General features: G+C 43.2%; 1 protein-coding gene across 1 annotated transcript; it reads left to right on the top strand.

Annotated features, from left to right (window-relative positions):
* The first annotated feature begins 4,543 nt into the window (after positions 1–4,543).
* Positions 4,544–11,798, top strand: LOC133911642 (sulfate transporter 3.1-like). The gene is made up of 11 exons (XM_062353974.1): positions 4,544–5,030; positions 5,173–5,380; positions 5,689–5,860; positions 6,370–6,435; positions 9,757–9,870; positions 9,969–10,085; positions 10,190–10,316; positions 10,411–10,888; positions 10,992–11,077; positions 11,234–11,310; positions 11,440–11,798. The coding sequence occupies exons 1-11, from the start codon at positions 4,706–4,708 to the stop codon at positions 11,626–11,628; spliced, it is 1,959 nt and encodes a 652-aa protein (XP_062209958.1). The 5' UTR covers positions 4,544–4,705; the 3' UTR covers positions 11,629–11,798.
* Positions 11,799–22,360: the final 10,562 nt, after the last annotated feature.

The raw sequence follows: 22,360 nt of genomic DNA, 5'->3' as shown, positions 1-22,360 counted from the left end.
TGAGATATGGATCAGGATCATTCAAATGATCCGTCCATATTAAAAGTATCAAGTCTGCACGATGATCCGTCTGAGGAAGGTTGTACCTGGTCAAGATGAAGGAATATGGAGAACTGTATTGTTCACGGTTCATGCCGACATTTTTCAGAGATAAAAACTGAAGATGTGATGGTAACTAGTAAGCCACGAAAAATGATGAACCTTTAATACGACTTTGGTAACCCAAGGGGAAAAAATCACGTAATGTTCAGAAGAAATAAATAATACATAACATCACTCAATTCAATATGGTGAAAATGAAATAGCTAAGATGTGATACTTCACCTGATATTCTTCATTTGTACAGTTTCAGCTCACAGTGCCGCGTTCATAATTTCCAAAGATGTCCACACTCAAAATGCATGTGACGTTAACACTTGACATATGGAGCGGAGCAATTCGTACACTCAAAGTAAAACACTGAACTGAAAGTGTTTCATTATTTTTTTAAAACCAGGAAGCCAAAACTAACGCAAGACCAAGATGTTCCTTCCTTGGCATATTTTCTGTCACTTAACCATCTCCAAAGTTTCTCCTCGCTAAGTGACATCTACTTGCTTAGCGACATCTACTTGCAACACCAGGAGGAAAGAATCTATATGCAGGACGTATATAACCGACGCTACGCGTGTGAGTCTCTTACTCACACTAGAGATAGATTGAAGGGCTCTAGACACTTAGTAAGTGAAAACACGCAGCATGAATGCACACGCGTGTGTAATCACAGCCTACCTGAGATATAATCCCGACTCTCAAGAATAAACATGCTTTGAATTAAATCCTATGTGGCAGGTGAGCATTTGCGTCTAGCAGAGCTCCTCGAACGCAGGCGAGCACGATCGCATGCCAGCGACCTTGCAAATCGAGCTGACAGGCACTAAAGTTAACCTGACAGGCACAACACCAAGAACACAATCGTCCAGCAAACTAAAGCCGGGAGACGCAATGGCAGGGAAGCACTCGCCGTCGTTGATCCATAAAGCGAAAGCGGAAAATATGTGACTCCCATAATGTGTTGCTGCTTAAGTCCGTGTCTAGATGCCTCTAGTTCGTCCACACATTACCACATATTCCCACTCCCTCGTGGAGATGTGAACCTGCACTCCTTCAGGACAAGCAAGCTGCGAATGGCGATTCAGATATGCTTGAATAATGCGTTACCTTTTCGCGCCATTTCTGCTCATCCAATCCAAGAGATGCATCCATTTCAGCTCGGAATGCTTCTTGTCCTAAGTTGTATGGAGGAGAATATTTTGTGGGCCTTGTAAATAGGATCCGAAAATGATGGGCAAACCTTGTTTTATAATTCATCTGGACGGAGAGATTGGATTTAAATGGCCTACATTCGCTTGCCAGGGAAAAGAGAAGTCTGAATTTTCTGAAACAAAAAGAGCAGATTAATTCCACACTGCAGTTTTGGCGTGCTCGTACACCACAGTTCGTCCAAATACTCCAACAAAAACGTCTTTCTGTTTACAATGTCTTATCAAACTGGACACTGGTCCAGCTGGGAAGGTATCGGATTGTATGTAGTCTGAAGTAGAGTTTAAAACTGAATTCTATTACACCAGCTATGATTGCAGGTTTAAAGACGAGCTTGGACATGGAAAGCTGTTGTGGCAGCACCGGCACTGATATATCCATGTCCTATCAAACAGGTTGATTATTATAGGAGCAGTTCACGAATCTTCATCGAATCGTCGTGTGCACTGATCATGTATCAGAGCACCAGTAACAACTTGAAAGAGCCTAAAGTTTGCATAACAGAAGGTGAGGGTATCTGAAAGTAGGCAAGGTTGTCAAGCAAGCTGCCAAATCCATACACGAGAGAAGTTCATTAGGCGTGTTTGGCAGTCTGGATGGGGCCGGTCAGGCTCACCGTGTGACAGTGTTTGGTTGCTTGGACGGCTCGTTCGGTAGGCTCATTTGATGTAAAATTATTGTTGCAGCATGGCGCCTGTGAAACGAATTTCATCCGTGTTTCTCCCTAGCTAGGCTACATTAATGATGTGATTAGTGTATAATTAGTGAGTATTAACGTGTATTAGTATATTTTGAATTAAATTAAAACTTAATATGATACATTAAGTATTATAGAGTGTATTTATGTAAAATAAATATCATATTAACACTTATTTTTTATTTTAATCTCATGTAATTTATACAAACAACTAAATGCAATATCTTATCAACCAGTCTGATAACATGCAAACAATTAAACAAATAGCACTGCATGTACTTAGCCTGCCTTAAGCGGGCCACTAGGTGATCAAGTAGCTAGGTCATGTATGACCAGTCAGACTTCAGACACATCTTTGTCTGCATACCACTCTGGGTTCAGAGAAAGGTATCTGAAAAGAACCTTATGATCCTGATATCATCTTTTGCCCAATAAAATTCGATTTCTGAAGAGTTCACCCTAACTTTTGACGTCTTTGAGGAGCATCAGTTTGCAAAAATCTATCAGCCTAATTGCACCTCTAATGATTTCAGGTCCCTCACTCTCAGTACCTAGTGAAACATTTTTCTGACAGCAGCACGTCAAGTAGCAGACAAGGCCCTACAAACCAGTTTTTTTTTTGGGTCAGTTTCTAGCTACTTTCTACCCAGTGAGGCAGTGAAAACACGATAGGCAATTAGGCAAATACAACTCGGAAAATAAACTCTTGGCCTGACCAATCTACTGCCTGTTTAGCGAGCAAAGTGAAATTTTCACATGTGTATACGCACATTTGATTTATCTAGACTATTTATTTACGTTGAGATTCGTGTTAAAGAAGTAGGTGAAAAAAATTATAGATCAGAAAAATTAAAAAGTAGATAAACATTAAATAAAAAGAATAGACTGTTTATATAAGCCATATGTCCACAAATACACGAGTTTTTGCATTTCCCGTTTAGCGATGCATGCAGCAAAACTCAGGCGCCTGCGTTTGGTTCTGAATTCTGATATGTTCCCAGCATGTGGAACATGGCATGTGTGATACTGATATATACACTCATTAAGTATACGATAAATCCGTTCCTCTTCTCGAAAGGTCAGCCCTTTAGTGCTTATTCGACTCGCTGATAAGCTGATACGCATCTAATTACCTTGGTGGCGTACACGCTGGCTATTTACTCGTGACGGGAGCGATGGGAACGGCATCTCTTTCGCATATCACGATCATGTGGCCTGCCGATTAAGCTAGCCTCAGATAAATCAGCGTGCCACGCCCGAGCATATCGAGACCCATATTCAGCACATATTTAAAATATATCTGTTAGACTACAAAAGGGTATGTATCCACGTAACGTCAGATAGTATTTATTTATTCGTTGATTCTCTAATTTATCTAATATTTTTTTTACATATATCTTTAGTATGAATCTTAATATAAATAAATAATTTTGATAACCTATACATTTATATAATTTAGTGGAATTTTCGTGTTCATGTAGGTACACCTTTATTATTAGTTTGGGGTCCACATGGTCAATGATTAAATTAGGACATGACCGGGCATTTGGGTGCGGTCTTTGAGAGGCCATGGCCGCAAGTTGAAGTGCAGCGACTGTAACCACTAGCATCTCGACAGCAAGTGATGATCAAATCAGTCCTCAGAAAATGAAAAGTGGTGACCAAAATCACGTCCAAGTTATGGATCATTGCACGGAGTGCTACTAGAAGCTTTAGAGGTCAGTAGGTTTTTGGGGTAGCAGCCACTGAAAGTGAAGGGATTAGTTTAAGAACGGTGAACACGTGTTTATGCGCTGAAGCTCATAAATTAAGCACTGTCAAAGCGCGATGCTGATGCGCGTTTTAATTTGCTACCTTACTCCTCTATGGCCGGTGTTTAATCATTGTAACCACCTCCTTAACCAAGTTCAATATGCTTTATTCTCTGGCTCTGGATCGAATGGCTCGATCACTCCATGACATTTGGCATCGATCTCTAAAGCACGCATATATAGATTCATGCCATATTATTTTAGGCATAAAGAACTTGCGTGAGAATTTAATTTGCACGATCTCACATTACAATACATAAGCAGACACAACACACGTGTCTGCGTAACTACACAGTAACACGGATACATGATAGTAACATCTAAGCGATGACACATGGCAGCACGTCATGCTTAGGTTACGTACGCCTGGATTAGGCGGATGTCACGGTACCAAAATCTCGAGATCGAGAGGCTAACCGCGGCACCTAAACCGGGAAAAATCGGCAGATTTCCCCAGCCGCGACATGAACCGAACCGCAGAGGCCATACCCAAACCCATCGAATCGAGTCGCCTCGCTTCGTGCCTACCGACGACCGGTCGACAGCCGCGCCAACCCGCACGAAACGATCCATGTGCACCATACGTCTCTCTTGCAAGAGGGATCCATAGCCATCCGGCCCCGGCGCCGGCGCCCAACATGGCCGCAACAGATCGAGATGGCGCTCCCAAATCGCACCCGAATCACTCGCACATCGTCGCCTAATCCAACCGCTATATATACCCCGCCACGCCTCTCTCCGGCGTACCTCCAAACTCAGCAGCTACCGGACAGCGAGCTCTCTCAGTTTCGGTAGCTAGCTCAGTACTGCTCTATCCTCGCAAAAGCTTGTACACCTCTCGATCCCTAGTTCGATCACTAGAAGCTAGCTAGCACGTAGGTACCGGCCGGCAGCCATGGGCGGCAGCGCGGAGGCGAACAAGGCGGCGGTGCGGGTGCCGGTGCCGCCGGCGAGGCCGTTCCTGGACACGTTCCGCGGGAACCTGAAGGAGACGTTCTTCCCGGACGACCCGTTCCGCGCGGTGGTGAGGGAGCGTGGGGCCGGGCGGCGCACCGTGGCGGCGCTGCGCTACTTCTTCCCGTTCCTCGAGTGGGCACCGGCGTACACTCTCGGCACGTTCAAGTCCGACCTCATCGCCGGCATCACCATCGCCAGCCTCGCCATCCCGCAGGGCATCAGCTACGCCAAGCTCGCCAACCTGCCACCCATCCTCGGCCTCTGTAAGCTAGCATTAATTCTGCAGCGCCATTCTTCATACGTCGTATATTCGTTCAGTGTCATGCATGCACGTACGCAGAGAGCACTAGACGTACGTATCGAGCTACGCAAGTGGAGTAATGCCTGTACTTGTATGTTCGTCAGACTCGAGCTTCGTGCCGCCGCTGGTGTACACGCTGATGGGGAGCTCCAAGGACCTGGCGGTGGGGACAGTGGCGGTGGCGTCACTGCTGATCGGATCGATGCTCGGCAGCGAGGTGTCGCCGACGGAGAACCCAGCGCTGTACCTGCACCTCGCCTTCACCGCCACCTTCTTCGCCGGAGTCTTCCAAGCCTCCCTCGGCCTCCTGAGGTATCCACAACGTGCTAGTATACTGTATCTCTTTGTGACCTTGTGGCCTCTCACCACTCACCTCCGAGAGCAGTTGGTGAAAAGGCCAAAAGTGCTCTAGGTAGCTTGTCAAAAGTCAGTTTTTTTTTTCTTTCAAAAGTCAGTTTCTAGAGTAACCATTTTACTACTCACTTACTTCACTCTACTAGTACATACGGAGTAGTAATAATTAACAGGTCGAGTGTTCAGCAAGATTAGATTTTTTAGGGCGTGCTAAGCTTTTAGGTAAAACTGCCGAATAACTAGCTTGTACATGTGTGGGCTTGTAGGTTGGGCTTCATCGTGGACTTTCTGTCGCACGCGACGATCGTGGGGTTCATGGGCGGCGCGGCGACGGTGGTGTGCCTGCAGCAGCTCAAGGGCATGCTCGGCCTCGTCCGCTTCACCACCTCCACCGACATCGTCGCCGTCATGCGCTCCGTCTTCTCCCAGACACACCAGGTACGTTTTCTCCAGGGCACGAGAGCCTCTGGACGGGCTAGCTAGCCCTGCAGTTTGCAGGAACTAGAATTTCACTGACATAAAGGATGCACAGAGCAATGACGAAAAATAACTACAATTTTGATGAAGGTTTACGAATTTCAGTTTTTTCGCCGGAAAAAAACTGTAAAACCATGTTGAAATAGTTGGCCGCTGAGCCAGGTTACGTTGCGTGCGTGTCCGGCGAGGACAGGAGAGGACCCTGCAGTTGTGAGTTGTGACAGGGTCACAGGGACATGGCCCCGTGCCTCCCCTCCTTTTTCTGCTTGGCTGCTCTTGCGTGCGCGCATGCATCTGCAGCTCGATCGAATCGCTGGCTCGCTCGTTGCAGGGCTTGTCATGCATGTCACAGACAAGATTGATTAATAACTGAGCTGATCTTGATTTGATTCCGCGGTTATATCTCGATTTGTTTGCTTGCTACTTAATTTCCGTGTTCCTGACGATTCGGTTGTTGATTTGAGTTGCAGTGGCGTTGGGAAAGCGTCGTGCTCGGCAGTGGTTTCCTCTTCTTCCTCCTCGTCACACGCTTCATTGTAAGTAGTAGATCAAGTTTTCCAGCTTTTATTATGGAGTAAATCATACACGCCTGTTCATTTGTACGATCCATTTTTTACTTGAGATGAGGAAGTCTAGCCTCTCTTAATTTTCCTCTAAAATGTGAGGGATATATACTACTGATGAGTCGAAGTCCTTTCGAGAAAAGATACTAAATAGTCGAAAAGGTTTGATGCATAATAATCTCTTGTAAATGGCTGGCCCAATCATAGTAGGAGTATATATGAGGACCCCAATAGAATCGACTAATCATTGGGCTTTTTTCTCTCCTCTTGATCATGATGTTGGACCGCAATAATACTGGATTGTGACAAGAGATAACTAGCTTCATCACACGGTATTAGGGATAATGGTGACAAGATTGCATTCTGCCATGCGTATAGTAATCCAAAATATAGTAATATACTCACTCTGGTAGTAAATATATGTTATTTTGGATGAGACACGATCTTCAATGTATAGTTTTAGCCATTATTTTCTATTAAAATATATTTATAAAATCTATTGAATTTATGATATTATAAAAAAAATCAAGATAAATCTACACGTATGATTTTAAGATTTTCAAACTAAATATTTTGAAAGCTATTGTTAGATAAAGTTTTAAAAATTTGATCAAACCTTTTCAAAATGACATATATTTATAATCAGATGGAGTATCAACTCATGACAATAAAAATGACGGGAAGGGTCAAGCAATTCACATTGAATCAAAACTCACGTGAATATCAATTAAAAAAGTACCATTATAGACTAAGTGCCCCTCCACTTTACCTGTCAAAGTAGCTAAGTAAAATGCTTGCTAATCTATGCAACATTTATGAAACAAATATCTTACCTGTTACTCCCTCTGTTCCAAAATATAGTGCGTATTAAGATTTGAAAAAGTCTTTAAAAGTATACTACTTTAAGCATTAATTTATTTTACAATATATTATCAATTGCTAAAAATCAATTTTATATTAAAAGAATTATAAAATACAGATTTATTGATATAAATTTTTACATTAAAATATACGTATAATTTGACTAATTATTAATCAAAATTTATAGAGTTTGACATTTTCAAATTCTAATATGCTCTATATTTTGGGACGGAGAAAGTACAATTGAGGAACAAGTAATCTTTGTAGTTGGAGTGAATAATAAGATTGGTCCAGGTATCGGGCCTTCTAGCCTAAGTTAATCTGTGACTACTGCAGCTAGCCGGGGTCACAGGTCTGCTAGAAAATGCAGCAAAGAGAATTTGTCCTGTTATCTTTTGGATCCATATGTACATAAGGACGCAAGCTCGTGAGCTTGCAGACAGAGATCGATCATTAGGCACTTTTGGATAGGTTACAGATGCACCCGGATGATCTAATCTGTTTGTCCAAGTATGGTATCCATTGTCAACTTACTAGCATGTATATCCTTAGTAGTATTCAGCTTTTCACAATCCACTTTGATCTCTTTTATTACTACTTCCCCTTGCGTCTGAAAAAGAAAAACCCTTGTCGTGTTCAAGGTGCTAATGATGGAGGAACTGAATTGTACAGGCTTAGGACATGAACAATACTAGATGGCTAGATATTTAAGAAAAGAAAGTGTTAAATATCTATATAAAAATTGTAATTTCTAATGCAAATAAAGACCATTACGTGAAAAAAATCATTAGTAACAGGTGATAACCGGTATTAGTGATAGGTCCTGTACCCGCCACTCTTATCGCGTCACTAATGATAGATGACCAGTCACTAATAAGGTCATTAGTGATGGGTCATAATCGTGACCTATCACTATCGACTGAATATTAGTGATGGGTTGTAATTTTGACCCGTCACTAATGATCGATGAATATTTTTCGTATTTTTTGAAAAAAAAAGTTAAAAATAAAATTCACTAGAGCTATCCCAACGTAGGTCCATCCCATATGCCTCACGAACCATACTTATTTTACATTATTTTCAAGTTTACGTTCCATGAGAATCAAACCTACGACCTCCTCCTCACCCGTGTAGCCACCTTACCACCTTTGCTATCGCGTAGTTGTGATAGAAACCAGATATTTTATCCTTTTAAACTTCTTTGCCAAAGATCATTAGTAACACGTTATAACCATGATCCATCACTAATGACTAATTTTGCCAAATTTTGTATTCTAGTGCTGCTGATGTGAGAAAAAAATAAGAGAAAAATAAAAAATATTTGGAAATACCGTCATTAGTGACCGGAGTTGATCATTAGTGACGAATTACAAATTGACCTGCCACTAATGATTGGAATAGGACGATCCGTCACTGATGAGTGGATTATTAGTGACGAGTCAAGTTATAACCCGTCACTAATGACTGACTTAGGATGACCTACTATTAATGACCTAGTCATTAGTGACGAGTCACAACTTGACTCGTCACTAATGATTGACTTAGGATGATCCATCACTGGTGACCTAGTTATTAGTGACATATCACCCTTCATTATTATCATCAGTGACGAGTCATGTTATGATCCATCACTAATGACCACTCATTAGAGATGAATCTATATGTGGTCCCGATTAGAAGACACATTAGTAACACACCTTTATTGGACCTGTCACTAATAGAACATCAGTGATGCGTGTTGAGCAGCCGTCACTAATGTGGTGTCTCCTTTAAAGGTTTCTTACGTAGTGACTACAATGTTTAAATATAGTTAACTATCTTTTTAGTACTAATATAAGTAGTAGTACTTAAGTAAGCATCTTTCCCTCTGTATAAGCATATATACCACTACAATTAAGAAAAAAAACTGATTTTTCCCATAAACACGTTCTTTAAGCACTGGTACATGCTCGTAGAAGTGTCTATAGAGGGGTCGATTCATATCACCTTTTGTTAGTAGGACTTTTGACTCCATGTGCACCATTTTCATACTTTCTAAAGAGATCGAATCCAATTTCATGGGTAGTGAAAAAGAATATGCACCAATTGCAAAAGGCCGAGGTCCACCAACCACTGTATTATAGTGTCAACTTTTCCATATTAGTTCCGTGAAAAAGCCTCCTTGGAGAATATAGGACCCTCTTCCCTGTTATGCTTCTTGTCTTGTTTCTTGGCAGTACAAGAATTATTTAGCTTGTGCAAGAATCAATGTAATCCTTTGGTAGTTAGTTGTGAATTAAGATTCTGAAATCTGTTTCAGTAGTAGTTCTTTGTGTGAATTTCCAGGCTATATCTTGACACTAAAAAGTCCTGTGTTCAAACATACAAGAATTGTTTTGTTGGTTTTAGATGCCACTTTGCTGATGTTTTATGTAATCTTACTTCTTTTGACAGAGCAAGAGACGCCCCAAGTTATTCTGGATATCCGCCGCGGCGCCATTGACGTCGGTCATCCTTGGGAGCATTCTGGTGTACCTCACTCATGGTGAAAACCATGGCATTCAAGTGGTAAGCACAATTACTGTCATATTGTCAACAAGAAATGTGCGAACATCCAGTAAAAATGGACTACTAATTTAGGACATTTTTTCCTTGCTACATCATAGATCGGTTACCTTAAGAAGGGTCTCAATCCACCATCAGTGACAAGTCTCGAATTCTCGCCGCCATACATGATGCTGGCGCTGAAGACCGGGATCATCACCGGCGTCATTGCCCTCGCTGTAAGCCTGAGATCCTTGTCTCACTAGTTAGATACCGGCAAAAATTTCATCGGTAGTTTAAAACCGAAGTAGTCACAGTGATTTGCTCGTACTGTCAAATGCAGGAAGGTATTGCCGTAGGAAGGAGCTTCGCCATGTTCAAGAACTACAACATAGACGGCAACAAGGAGATGATCGCCATTGGAACGATGAACATCCTCGGATCATTCACGTCGTGCTACCTCACCACCGGTACAAGCCCATTTCCAACGCAATGCCTCAGTCAGACAAGTCTCGAGTTCAGAATATCTTGTTGCTGAAACCAATTTCATCGTGCATATGACAGGCCCGTTCTCGCGGTCCGCCGTGAACTACAACGCCGGGTGCAAGACGGCCATGTCAAACGTGATCATGTCGGCGGCGGTGATGATCACGCTGCTGTTCCTGACCCCTCTGTTCTACTACACCCCGCTGGTGGTGCTGTCGGCGATCATCATCTCGGCGATGCTCGGCCTGATCGACTACCAGGCCGCCATCCACCTCTGGCAGGTCGACAAGGTCGACTTCTGCGTCTGCATCGGCGCCTACCTCGGCGTCGTCTTCGGCAGCGTCGAGATTGGCCTGGTCGTCGCCGTCTCGATATCCATCCTGCGAGTGATGCTGTTCATCGCGCGGCCGAGGACGACGGTGCTCGGCAACATACCCAACTCGATGATCTACCGGAGGATGGACCAGTACACCACGGCGCAGGCGGTGCCCGGCGTGCTCGTGCTGCGCGTTGACGCGCCCATCTACTTCGCCAACGCGAGCTACCTGCGAGAGAGGTAAAGCAACTAACTAATGAAAGGAAAGGCAGATCAGAACGGGTGTGCAGCAAACGAAGATCAGGAGATCTTACAATCATCAAACTTGTTTTGTGATGATCAGGATCTCGCGGTGGATCGACGATGAGGAGGAGCGAACCAAGGGCAAAAGCGAGACGGGCGTGCAGTACGTAGTCCTTGACATGGGCGGTGAGTTCTTGTCTTGTGTCGAAGCGCTGCGTGAAACATTTTTTGCGCTCTGAAAATCACATGATACGAACACCTGAAGCATTGCATCTGTCTGTCTGAAAGTGTGACACAAGTTCTGTTCTGATCTGCCTACCTGTCTTCTTTCTTGCTGTGCAGCCGTCGGCAGCATCGACACGAGCGGGACGAGCATGCTGGACGAACTTAGGAAGGCCCTGGACAGAAGGGGTCTCCAGGTAAGAAGAACAAAACCAGTAACACTGCCATTCTCGGGACACATGCTTGGTTCTGAACTCGAAGAGATTTATAAAATGTCGTGAATCTTGGCTGATCCAGTCTTCTTCTACCCCTGTATGTAATTTCAGATTGTGTTGGCGAACCCGGGGAGCGAAATCATGAAGAAGCTGGACAGCTCAAAGGTGCTCGAGTCGATCGGGCACGAATGGATCTTCCCGACGGTGGGCGAGGCGGTGGCGGCGTGCGACTACGTGCTGCACTCGCACAAGCCGGGTATGGCCATGGACAGTGCAGCAACCCATGAGAACATGGTTTGAGTTTGATTGATAGGAGGATGTTCAGTGTAATATGGTTGAGTCTGACGTAACTTGTCAACAAGCAAACAGAGATGAATACAAGACATCTCTAGTATGAGTATTGTACTCCTACATTTCCAAGGAAATTCACAGAAAGAAACCCACCCATTTTCGGGTGAAGGAAAGTCCAATCAGACCTGACCTGTGTATTAGTAGTGGAATTACTACGTGCTAATCTGGGCACTGATGAGAGAGAAACCTTCACAAACATTCACCTTTCATGATGGACTCATGAAAGAAAACCCTCAGGTTATGTTGCGTGATCTGCATCATGGCAAGATGGAAGATCATCAGTTGCCAGTTCATGGGCAAAACACTCATTGTTCAGAAATTCAGAGTTCACATATCAAGAATCAGCAGGCAGAAGACAGGTAAAGGATGAACACGTTGACAGACACGGCACAAGGGACAAGGCATTTGAGATAGAAGAGGTGACAGCAAATGCATTTGGATCGGTGCTGCAGCATCTCTACTCCAGATCGGGACCGAGCGGACAGTCAGTTGCAGAGTATTCGATGCATCGATGGCCTCCACGCCGCCCCACGCATGCGGTGGCTAACCACGGCGTCTCCCAAACTCCCCTCCCTTCTGACCTCTCCTCGCCGTTTTCCGCTCCGACCCCGACGGCTGACTTCCTGGGCTCCGCCTCCGGCCTCTCGCCGCCTGGCCGTCCTCAGGAAATTTGATTATATGTATCAAAGTTGATCAATCTTTAATAATATATCTGAGTTGATCATTTTTTGATAATATATCTTATAGGGACCAGTTTGTAACAAACTTTATACTTCATCTCTCTTACTCAATACGAAATTTTGTTATAAACTAGTCTATGTGGGACATATGATCAAAGGATGATCAACTTTAAACATATTATCAAAGTTTGAACAATTTGGAGACATATAATCAATTTTTCCGCTGTCCTCTCTCAAGGTCTGTCACGCCGCTGGCTTGGCCGGGGGGCAGGTTTTGCGATCCATCAAGGCGTTGATTTGATGGGCCCCTTGCTTGAAGCCTACTGCTTACCGTCCAATTGGACTTAGGTCCTGTTTGGATCTCACTAGATTGTGGAATCCAGATAGCCCAACTTTTGATACAACTTCCATAATTCAACTATCTTAGATTGTAGAATCTCACTAGCAGAGAAAAACCTAACTTTTTTAGCTTCTAGAATTGAAAAGACAATAATGCCCCCGCATTCACCTCCACGCATTTACCTCCCCGCACTCATCCCCTGCGCCTCCTGCACCCGCAGGCGGCACACACACACGCACTCCTCCCCAACCCTAGCCGCTGTTGGTGGTGGCGAGCCAGCCACCGCTCCCAGCCACCACCACCCCTTTCCTCCACCACCGCCCAACACGGCAGCCGCCCGCCCTCGCCATCCTCCACCACCTCTGCCCACCCCAACCATCCTCAGCCATCGGAGGTGCCGCACCCTCCGCCATAGATGGACCGATACGAGCAGCAGGACGACGAGGTCGTACTTCTGGGATGCCAACATGATGCGCACCACTGCTGACTCTATGGATTTCTTTACCGAGGGTAGGATTTTGGCCTCCAATCCCGGCTTGGCCGGCTTTACTGCGGCGGCCACCTCCGACGACGACCGTGGCGGCCCTCCTCCACACGAATCCAGCGGAATGGAGGAGCTGGACCTCAGGCCCCTGGCCTTGATTTCGGGATGACATTCGGTCAGCTGCTTCGTTCTTAGTTGGTCGGCACGATTGGGGAGGTAGAGGCAACTGTTGTTCATTAAGGCGTCGCCCCTTCTCGTGGCGGTGGTGCCTCGGTGACCCGCACCACATTGGTCGGTGCTCCTGTTGGCACGACGGTGCAGCCGTACCGTGCTCCTCGACCTACCAGAGCGGCTACGAGAGCCCCTAGTGGTGGGTGTCGTGGCGTTCATGGAGGCGCAGGGGTTGAGGCTAGCGGTCCAGACGAAGAGGATGACGATGATCATGCTGCTCTTGGTCAGGAATCGATAGTGAGAAATTTTTTCTTGCCCATCTACTTCATTCCAGTGATTACTCATGCCTAGCTCATGCCCATCTGTAGATGTGTTTGCTCATGCGTAGCTCTTCTGACATTGGCTCTGAATGTTATGTGATAATCTTGGAATATTATTACTTTAACATTGGCTCTGAATGTTATGTGAAATGAAACGTGAACTGATGATGCAGATTGGTACAGAGCTTGATATGATGGAGTTGTTTACTTATTTTCTTGTAAAATGGCTTGTGAACTGAAATGGCTTGATCTAAACATTATAAGTTTTTTTTGAAGTCTGAACTTTTACGAGTTAGTTAACATATTTCAGTTACACCTAGTATATTGACATGATGCACATATTTCTGATTGGTAGATGCTACTACAGAGCATATATTTTTGTCTGATTATTCGTACTAGTCCATTTTGTCTCACTGTATCAATTTGTGCATAATAGAGGGAGGAGCTCTTTGACAAGGCTGATTGGAATAGGACCAATAATGCGGTGTTTTGTGATTTATGTGTTAAGGAAGTAAGATCTGGGAATAAGCCTAATGGATTTATGACTACTAGAGGCTATAAGAACATATCTGACAACTTCTACATAAGGACTGGGTTGCGTCACTCTAAAATCCAGTTGAAGAATAGATGGGATGCACTTAGGGGGTTGTTTAGCTTTTGGTTGTGGCTGAACAAGCAAACTACTTGGCCGAGCTAATGGAATGATGGTGGTAGATGAAGGCTTCTAGAAAAAGCACACTAGGGTACTTATCCTTTTCTTTGTTCTTTGGTTTTCAGCAAAGACAGCAAGTAGAAGGCATGAGTGTATGCGATGTCGCCTAGAGGGGGGGGGGGGTGAATAGGCGTTTCATGAAAATTAAAACTTCATAGTGGATTATAGATTCCGGATACTCCAGGTCAATCCGGAGACTCTGGGGTTCGGAGGTTCCAAGTTTAACCTGGATAGTCTGGATGGAACAAGAAATAGAAAACTTAGAAGACCTGAGCAAGTCTAGTTGAATCTAAGGATTACCACAGATTTCAAATGAAGCTTAAGAATATTTTCACCAACCACCTGCAGCTACAAACTCGCAAATATATAGATCGAACAACTTCCCCCAAAGATCAACTAGAACGAGAAAGTTTGCAAGAAGGTAAAGGAGACAAGAATTTGTTTCCCAAAGTTCGGATAAAAAGATCCTATGTCTTCGTTGAGGTGCTCACAAAAAGCTAGGTCTCTTTCAACCCTTATCCTCACTAAGCAACCATGGATATCGAGCTTGGACTTACTCAAAGCTTCCTCTTCCCTTGCAGAGGTGAGGATGACATTCACAAACTTCCCGAAGCACTCCATAAGCTTGGGTGCTCTCTGGGTGACGTCTAGCCGTCTAGGAGCTCCAAGCTCCAAAAGTAGCGAATGTGAATTGATGGCTTGATGACGAACTCAAGTACTCAAAAGATGGATTTATGCTCACTAGCACTCAATCTCACTTTCCCAACTCAACTCTCAAAATCTTGCAAAATTTGATGCACTAGAGGAGTTAGGAGAACTATTGAATGCCTATGAATGTGTTCGTCTCGAGTTGGTTCAGCAACATCAGCACATAAATGGAGAGGGAGAGGGGGTTTTTATACCCTTCCTCCAAAAAACTAGCTGTTATGGTATTTTTTTACTAACCCAAAGTATCCGGTTCAACCCGGAGTTAGCGCGTAACTAAGAGTTCTGTTTGGAACCCAACTCAGAGAGTCCGGATGACTGATAGATCCTGGAGTATCCAGATCAACCCAGAGACTCCGGGTAAAACACAAAAGCCCTAACTGAACACCCCCTGTCGAACCTGGACTCGAAGATTCCGGCTGACACACCAGAATCCAGAGTATCCGGGTCAGCCCGGAGACTCCGAGTATAGACTAAGACTTAGAACTTTCTGGTGTTCGTGGGGTAATTTGTGTCTCTCTTATTTGGTCTAAATAGGTACTTTGAACACTAAAACATGTTCAAGTCTATCTATACGTATCCCTCTTGATAGTACGTCATACCTATACTCAAATTCAAAAATTAAATCAATTTAAATCTATTGAGTGGCTACATGTCGCATCTCTTTTCTTTTTGAGGGACACCAACGTCATTTAACTTCTTTGATGGGACTAAAACCTATTCATAACTTTAATAAACTCATTAGTCCATTAATCGTTTATCATTAATTATCCAAAACCCATATAGGAGCCTAGATGCACTTTCAAGGCACACTAATGTCCATGATCTTTGGGTTTTAGGGACATGCCGAATGGAGGAAGCTCAAGAATGGGACCCCCAGAGTGTCACCTTCAAGTGATGTTTGAGCATACTGTTGTGGATGGATCGTCTCCTTGTGTTCCTGGCGAACACATCATCGATGAAGATGAGGCAGGTGATGGAGATGATGGCAGTCCTATGAGTATCAATAATTTGAAGAGAGGTGGTGGTAGTAGTACAAGTGCTACTAGCCCGAGGAAGAGAGTAAAGAGTCTTGTGGTCAAGATAATGAAAGGAATATGGGAGACTATGCAGGCCAACAGTGTTGTAGCCCAAAAGGTGATGTAGGGGGAACTGAGGTCTGAATCCATCAAGCAAGCGATGCATTTGGCTATGGAAAGTAGGGCATCGGTAGGAAGCGCAGAACATTTCTTGGCTAGCCAGCTATTTGTAAAGGCTGAAAATCATGATGTATTCCTTACCTTTTCCACTAATGAGGGAAGGCTAGCTTGGTTAAAGAGGTGGTGCCAGAAGGAGAATGTCCATTAGTTTGTTAGGCACCAATGAGCTGTTGTTGCTTCTATGTTAGGCAGTCAAGTTGTGAACTGCTTCTTTGTTATGGTGGTTTGCCCTTTGTTAGGCCGTGTTATATTACTTTTGTGTTAAGGCTGTGAACCGCAGTATGGTGTGAACTGTTGTAACTTATATATGTGAAATGCTGCAACTTATCTATGTGACGAGGCTGAAACTTATCTATGTTGATTATTTTGTTTGTTTGTGTTAAGTTGGTCATGTGATCTTGGCATTTTGTAGTAGCACTTATCTGTTGGTGAACCTGTTCTGGTGCTGCTAATGAGCTAAGGGATATTCTTGTGAACGTGTTATGATTCTTGCCTATTCTTTTTCAGAAGACATGTTGGTCCTGATCGTTTTCTTCTAATTATGAGCACTATTACTTGTGCTTGATGGTGTCCTATGTTGGGCTTGAGTCTTTATGTTAATGCTGGTAGAGTTCAGTACTGGTCCGAAGTGTTGTAGATGCAAGAATATATCGCCTGATGCAAGAATATATGGCGTGTTCTGATTGTGAACTCAACATATACATTGCATGTCTAGTTCTGTATTTTCTAGATATTTTCTCTTTTGCTTAACTGCCTATCAGAACTTTATTAACTTGTGATCATGGTATATTCATGTGAGATAACTTTGTTAACTTGAGACCATATTATATTCATGTGAGACCATGTTATATTCCTGTGATTTTGTTAACTGACGCCACTTTTATCACCTGTAGATGGACTTTCCTTGGAGTGATGACGAGGATGAAACAATTGAAGTTTCACGGAATCAATTGGATATGATGCAAGAATTTGGTTCTATATTGTACTAATTTTGCACCTACTATGATTCTATTTTTTGATAGGCTACATGATGTGCTAGTGTCATCATATGACTTGAAGTCAACAAAGAAGATGAGCTCTATAGAGTCTTTGGCCATGTTTTTATGGATGATTTGTGCCCCATAATCTATTAGACAAGCTGAAAATCGTTTTGAGAGGCCAACCGAGATGGTTAGTAGGAAATTTGAAAAAGTGTTGCATAGTGTATATATGCTCTCAGCAGATATTATCAAACCGAGAGATCTAGAATTCAGGACGGTGCATCCTAGACTTCAAGGTACTCGCTTTTCACCACATTTTGATAATTGCATTGGTGCAATACATGGGACACATGTAACTGTTGTCGTGCCATCTTCAAAGGTGCTTCAACATGTAGGATGTCATGGATATTCCACTCAAAATGTATTGATTATATGTAACTTTGACATGAGGTTCATCTTTCATGTTGTGGGATGACCAGGATCGGTACATGACATAAGGGTGTTTCATGATACTATACACAAATATGGTGAGAAGTTCCCACATCCTCCACCAGGTAAACTCACATGTTAACATCTTATCTCACTTGCTACGTAGTCAAATTTCTAGTGCTCTATTTTTCCCATGTTCTATTTTTTTAGGAAAATTTTACCTTATCGACTCGGGTTACCCTAACCGATCAGGTTATCTTGCGCCATACAAGCAGACGAAGTACCATTTACCCGAGTTTTGACAGGGCCCAAGACCAAGTGGAAAAAAGAAGGCATTCAATTATTTACATTCATTCCTTTGCAATGTCATCGAGCGTTTATTTGGTGTTTTGAAGATGAAGTGGGGGATTTTGTTGAACTTACCAAGTTATCCTATGATAAAATAATCCAAAATAATACTTGTATGCATGGCCCTCCATAACTTCATCCGAGAAAGTGCAATGAGGGATGCAGATTTTCACATGTGTGATCGTGATGAAAACTACATGCCAATACCGGGATGCATATTCATCTCGACAAAGTAGTGCTAATGGTCATTTAGGTGATGAAGATCGAGACATGAATGTATTTCGTGATAACATTGCTAATATTTTGTTTGCTATGAGAGAGTAGAGTGATTGTGAGAGCTATTTGTATGGACAAACATTTAAATTCATGCACTTTAAGTTTTGTTTGGACCTTTTAATATTTAAATTCTTGCCACATCAACCTTTTAATTTGTATGGATAAATATTTAAATTTTTATTCATGCTACATGAACATTTTACTTTATACATAGCTAGGATGTCATGACACTAGCAGTAGGACTTGTAGCATCAGTAGGCGGCAACATCAGCATAAAAGGCTTGGCGGCAGCGGCAAAAAAAGGACACCAAACCGGGGCGAGAGCAGTAAAAAAACACGCCAAAGGAATTGAGAGGCAGCAACAAACAACAGGGGCGGCATCATCAATAAATGAAGGGCATTATAAACATTTGACATCATAAAGCAACAATCCAGGCACCCCATAATCCAGGGATCCAAACAACTATCTAACTTTTACAATCCAACTTTTAACAATCCAATTTTTAAAAGCTGTATTCCACAATCCAGAGGATCCAAGCAGGGCCTTAGGTGACGGGTATAAGCATTTTTACGAAATAGATTTAGTAAGTAGGGGTGAAATCGGATCAGATATGGATAGATATAACTCATCATGTATCCTATTTTTTCGGAGTCAAAGTTGGACTCGGATAGTGCCGGATAGTTATTTCTTCATTTTATGTCATATCCTATATTTTTTTTCTCAGAGTCGGAGCGGATAGTGCCGTAAGCTTTTGGTTAGTTGGATAGATGAATTTTTTTATATCATTTGCATCCCCACATAACACATTAAATAGTACATAAGTGTAATCAAAATAAGCATAGAGAGAGTGATCACTGAGATATGAAAATAAGAATATTCAGTATTATCTGTCTATGAATGTATGATAATCTACATATATATTATCATGTTTTTAAGTAAAATCATAATAGTTTTTCTCATAATACTTAACATTCAGATACTTCAGACGGATAACAATCATTATGTATCATATCTTTTTTTTTTTCTTAGATTCAAAGTGCGTTGAATAGTATCGAACATGGTGTTGGACTATATTTTTGTCATGACTTAATACAAGGCTTATTACTAGTGGCTGCACGTATGAAACATCAACTGGAGTTAGTCTGGCCGGAATCGATCGCTCGGCTGAATGACGATGGAGTATCACACCAGACCACCAGCCTCTTGCAAATACTCTCAAAATAAGATAAGTAACACATGTACGTGGGCATCTAGAAGAATATATATACAAGGAAACTAGTTTGGCAGGTCTAGCCCAATAATCCTTCGGCCTTATCAAGCTTGTGGCCCATGTTAATTAAATACAAATATGTATACACGTATATATACGATGACCTTGCATGTTGCCGGTATACGCGTGTTCCAGAAGCTTCCAGGAAAAACTCTGCGCTTGCCTCGCGCATCTGCATAACAGTTTGTCAAATGCCGTTCCTTATTTTGAGCAAGTTAAATGAGCCACATGCATACAGTCTGATAATTGTTCACGTCAAATAAAAAAGGGTTAGACACATTCATGCATGCATGCAGTCAGATAGTCTCTTGCTGATGGGGCCATAACTAGCTTGGGTCTGCATCTCAGTGAACAAAAGTATATTAAGCAGGAGACTGATCGGTGATTAGCAAATTTGAACTTCAAAGGATCAGGTCGTGAAGTCAGAAAACGGCCCCGAGAATCTTGATCGGATGACTCTCTCACCGAACGGAATAATGGCGGCGCTATCTCATCGCCTGCTTTTTTCACCGACTTGCCTATAAAAGGCCATTAGGTTGCCACTCCCAGGAGGGGCGTCTTCCATCTCCGAGACTCACACACATATATTTTTCATCGTCCTCCCCCGCCACCATACACATCACTCACTGATCCATCTGAGAGAAGCACGCGCACATAGAAGTGAGCGGACAAATAGGTTCACCCGCCGAAGGTCGTCATGGCCGCGTTGCTGAATGGTGAGGCACTATGCCGGCTTTTGCATCTCTCCTCCCTCCTTCTCAGGTGTTAGGTTGGTACGCCAATGAAGCGACTTGTGGGCGGGTGCCAGCCAGATGTCGGCTAGCTCGCAGGCCGCCGTATGATGAGATCCATCTGATGTACAGGTACAAGTTTTCGTTGGCGGCGCTTCGCGCTTCACAGGTACAAAAGGTCCTTAAGATCCATATCATTCGGTCATCGGTGTTTACACGCGTACGATGGTGGGGATCAGCTTATGATCTATGGGCATGTGGTACTGATGGCTGAAAGGTGGCATGTTGGTGGGGTCGACACATGATCTATGGGTTTGTGGTAGAGGTAAATGGTTTGAAAGGTGGAACGATGATGGGGATCGGGTCATGATCCATGGGTTGGCGGTACGATGGTACGGAAAGCGATATGTATATGATCTGTGGGTCTATGGTAGAAACAGATGGTTTGAAAAGTGATACGATGGTGGAGATCGGCGTATGATCCATGGGTTGGCGATACAAATGGTATGGAAAGCGGCATGTTTGGTGGGGATCAGTGTATGATCCATGGGTCTGTGGTACATACAGATAATGTGGAAAGTAGTGTGATGGCATGGGATCAATGTATCATCTATGGGTTTGTGGTATGAGTGGTTGGAAAGTGGTATGATTGGTTGGGATCGGCTCATGATCTATGGCCTGTGGTACGGGAGGCAGAACGCTCCATTCGCAATAAAAGAAAAAAACTCATGATCAGTATGAGATCAAAATGACGATGCTATAGAATCTGTCAAGGGAATTGGATCAAGCGATTTGTTAAGTATGCCTCATGACGATGCCGTAGAACTGAGTAAAAGGGCAAGCATGCATGCACTGATGTCAGTGTAATGCAAGTAGTGGGACTGCAGGACTTGTAGCATAGAAGTACCATTGCAAATATTGTACGCAAGTTCGACACTCAGAGGCAAATGACGCCCAAACCCTTCTGTGGTGTAGTGTGCTCACCCAGAATTGTTCTCACAATTTTGATCCAATTTGGAGCATGGGAAGGCACCCAAGCGATTTGTTCAGAACTTCATAGTGAACAGACTAAGCTGTGTTGCAAAATAGACTACCCGATCTGTGCTGTTATAGAGGGGAAGTTGATCTCTAAAATTAGAGATGCACACGGAATATATCTACAATTCTCTCATAAATTTAGGGTCAAATGGTAAGTTAATCGGTAATGTGCCATATTGAGACACAGAAGCATTTTATCGATGTGATTTGACCCGTGCGCAACACTAGCACTTTCAGGGGTAGAGCTAGCACACTTGCCTTCCTACATTATATTATGTAATATTTCTAGTCCATTCACGGGCGGCAGCCGTGAAGAATTCAAAGCATCACCATGCTTTCATATATGGCAAGACTAGTGCCTGAGTACACACTTGTATGCCATTAAAGAGAAAACCAAATTGGCGCCCAACTAAGTGTCGCACTGATCTCAAAAGCACAAGTAAGCTGAGTCCCAGGCTAGCATGAACGTGCCCCCTTGATACTATCAACTCACCATGCCCATTCTCTGTGTCATCAAGATAGGTGTCTCATTATGAAGTCTTGTTTACTTTCCGTGACCGATGAGGCCGGAAACCAGTATATGTCTTGACCGACGAGGCTGGACACCTTCTGTTCATGACTGTCGAGGCCGAATATTTTTTTTTTATCAGACTTTATTATGAACTCCGCCACTAACAAAGCTGAGCAAAGATGTGGTGTTCAAGTTGCTCACCAGAATTATGAGCCTAGCATTTTTTTTTATCTCATGCAAGACATCATACATCTACGGAGTACAGGACAAGAGACTTGAGATCGACGACTTTTGATGTAGCTTAATCGGAGGTGGTCCGTAAGCTCAGACCTACGGACATAATTAACTAGAGTTCTTATGAGACTCTAGATTTAGGAATTATGCAATCGTCTATATATTAAGGCGTCATACAGGGATCTATGTAAGAAGAGAAGACTTGTAAATTCCTAGGGATGAATAAAGAATACAAGTTTCCTTTTTAGTTTG

Source organism: Phragmites australis, chromosome 3, assembly GCF_958298935.1.
Source record: "Phragmites australis chromosome 3, lpPhrAust1.1, whole genome shotgun sequence".
Lineage (NCBI taxonomy): Eukaryota > Viridiplantae > Streptophyta > Magnoliopsida > Poales > Poaceae > Phragmites > Phragmites australis.
Note: the sequence above shows the minus strand (reverse complement) of the source record. Positions and strands in the feature narration are given on the sequence as shown.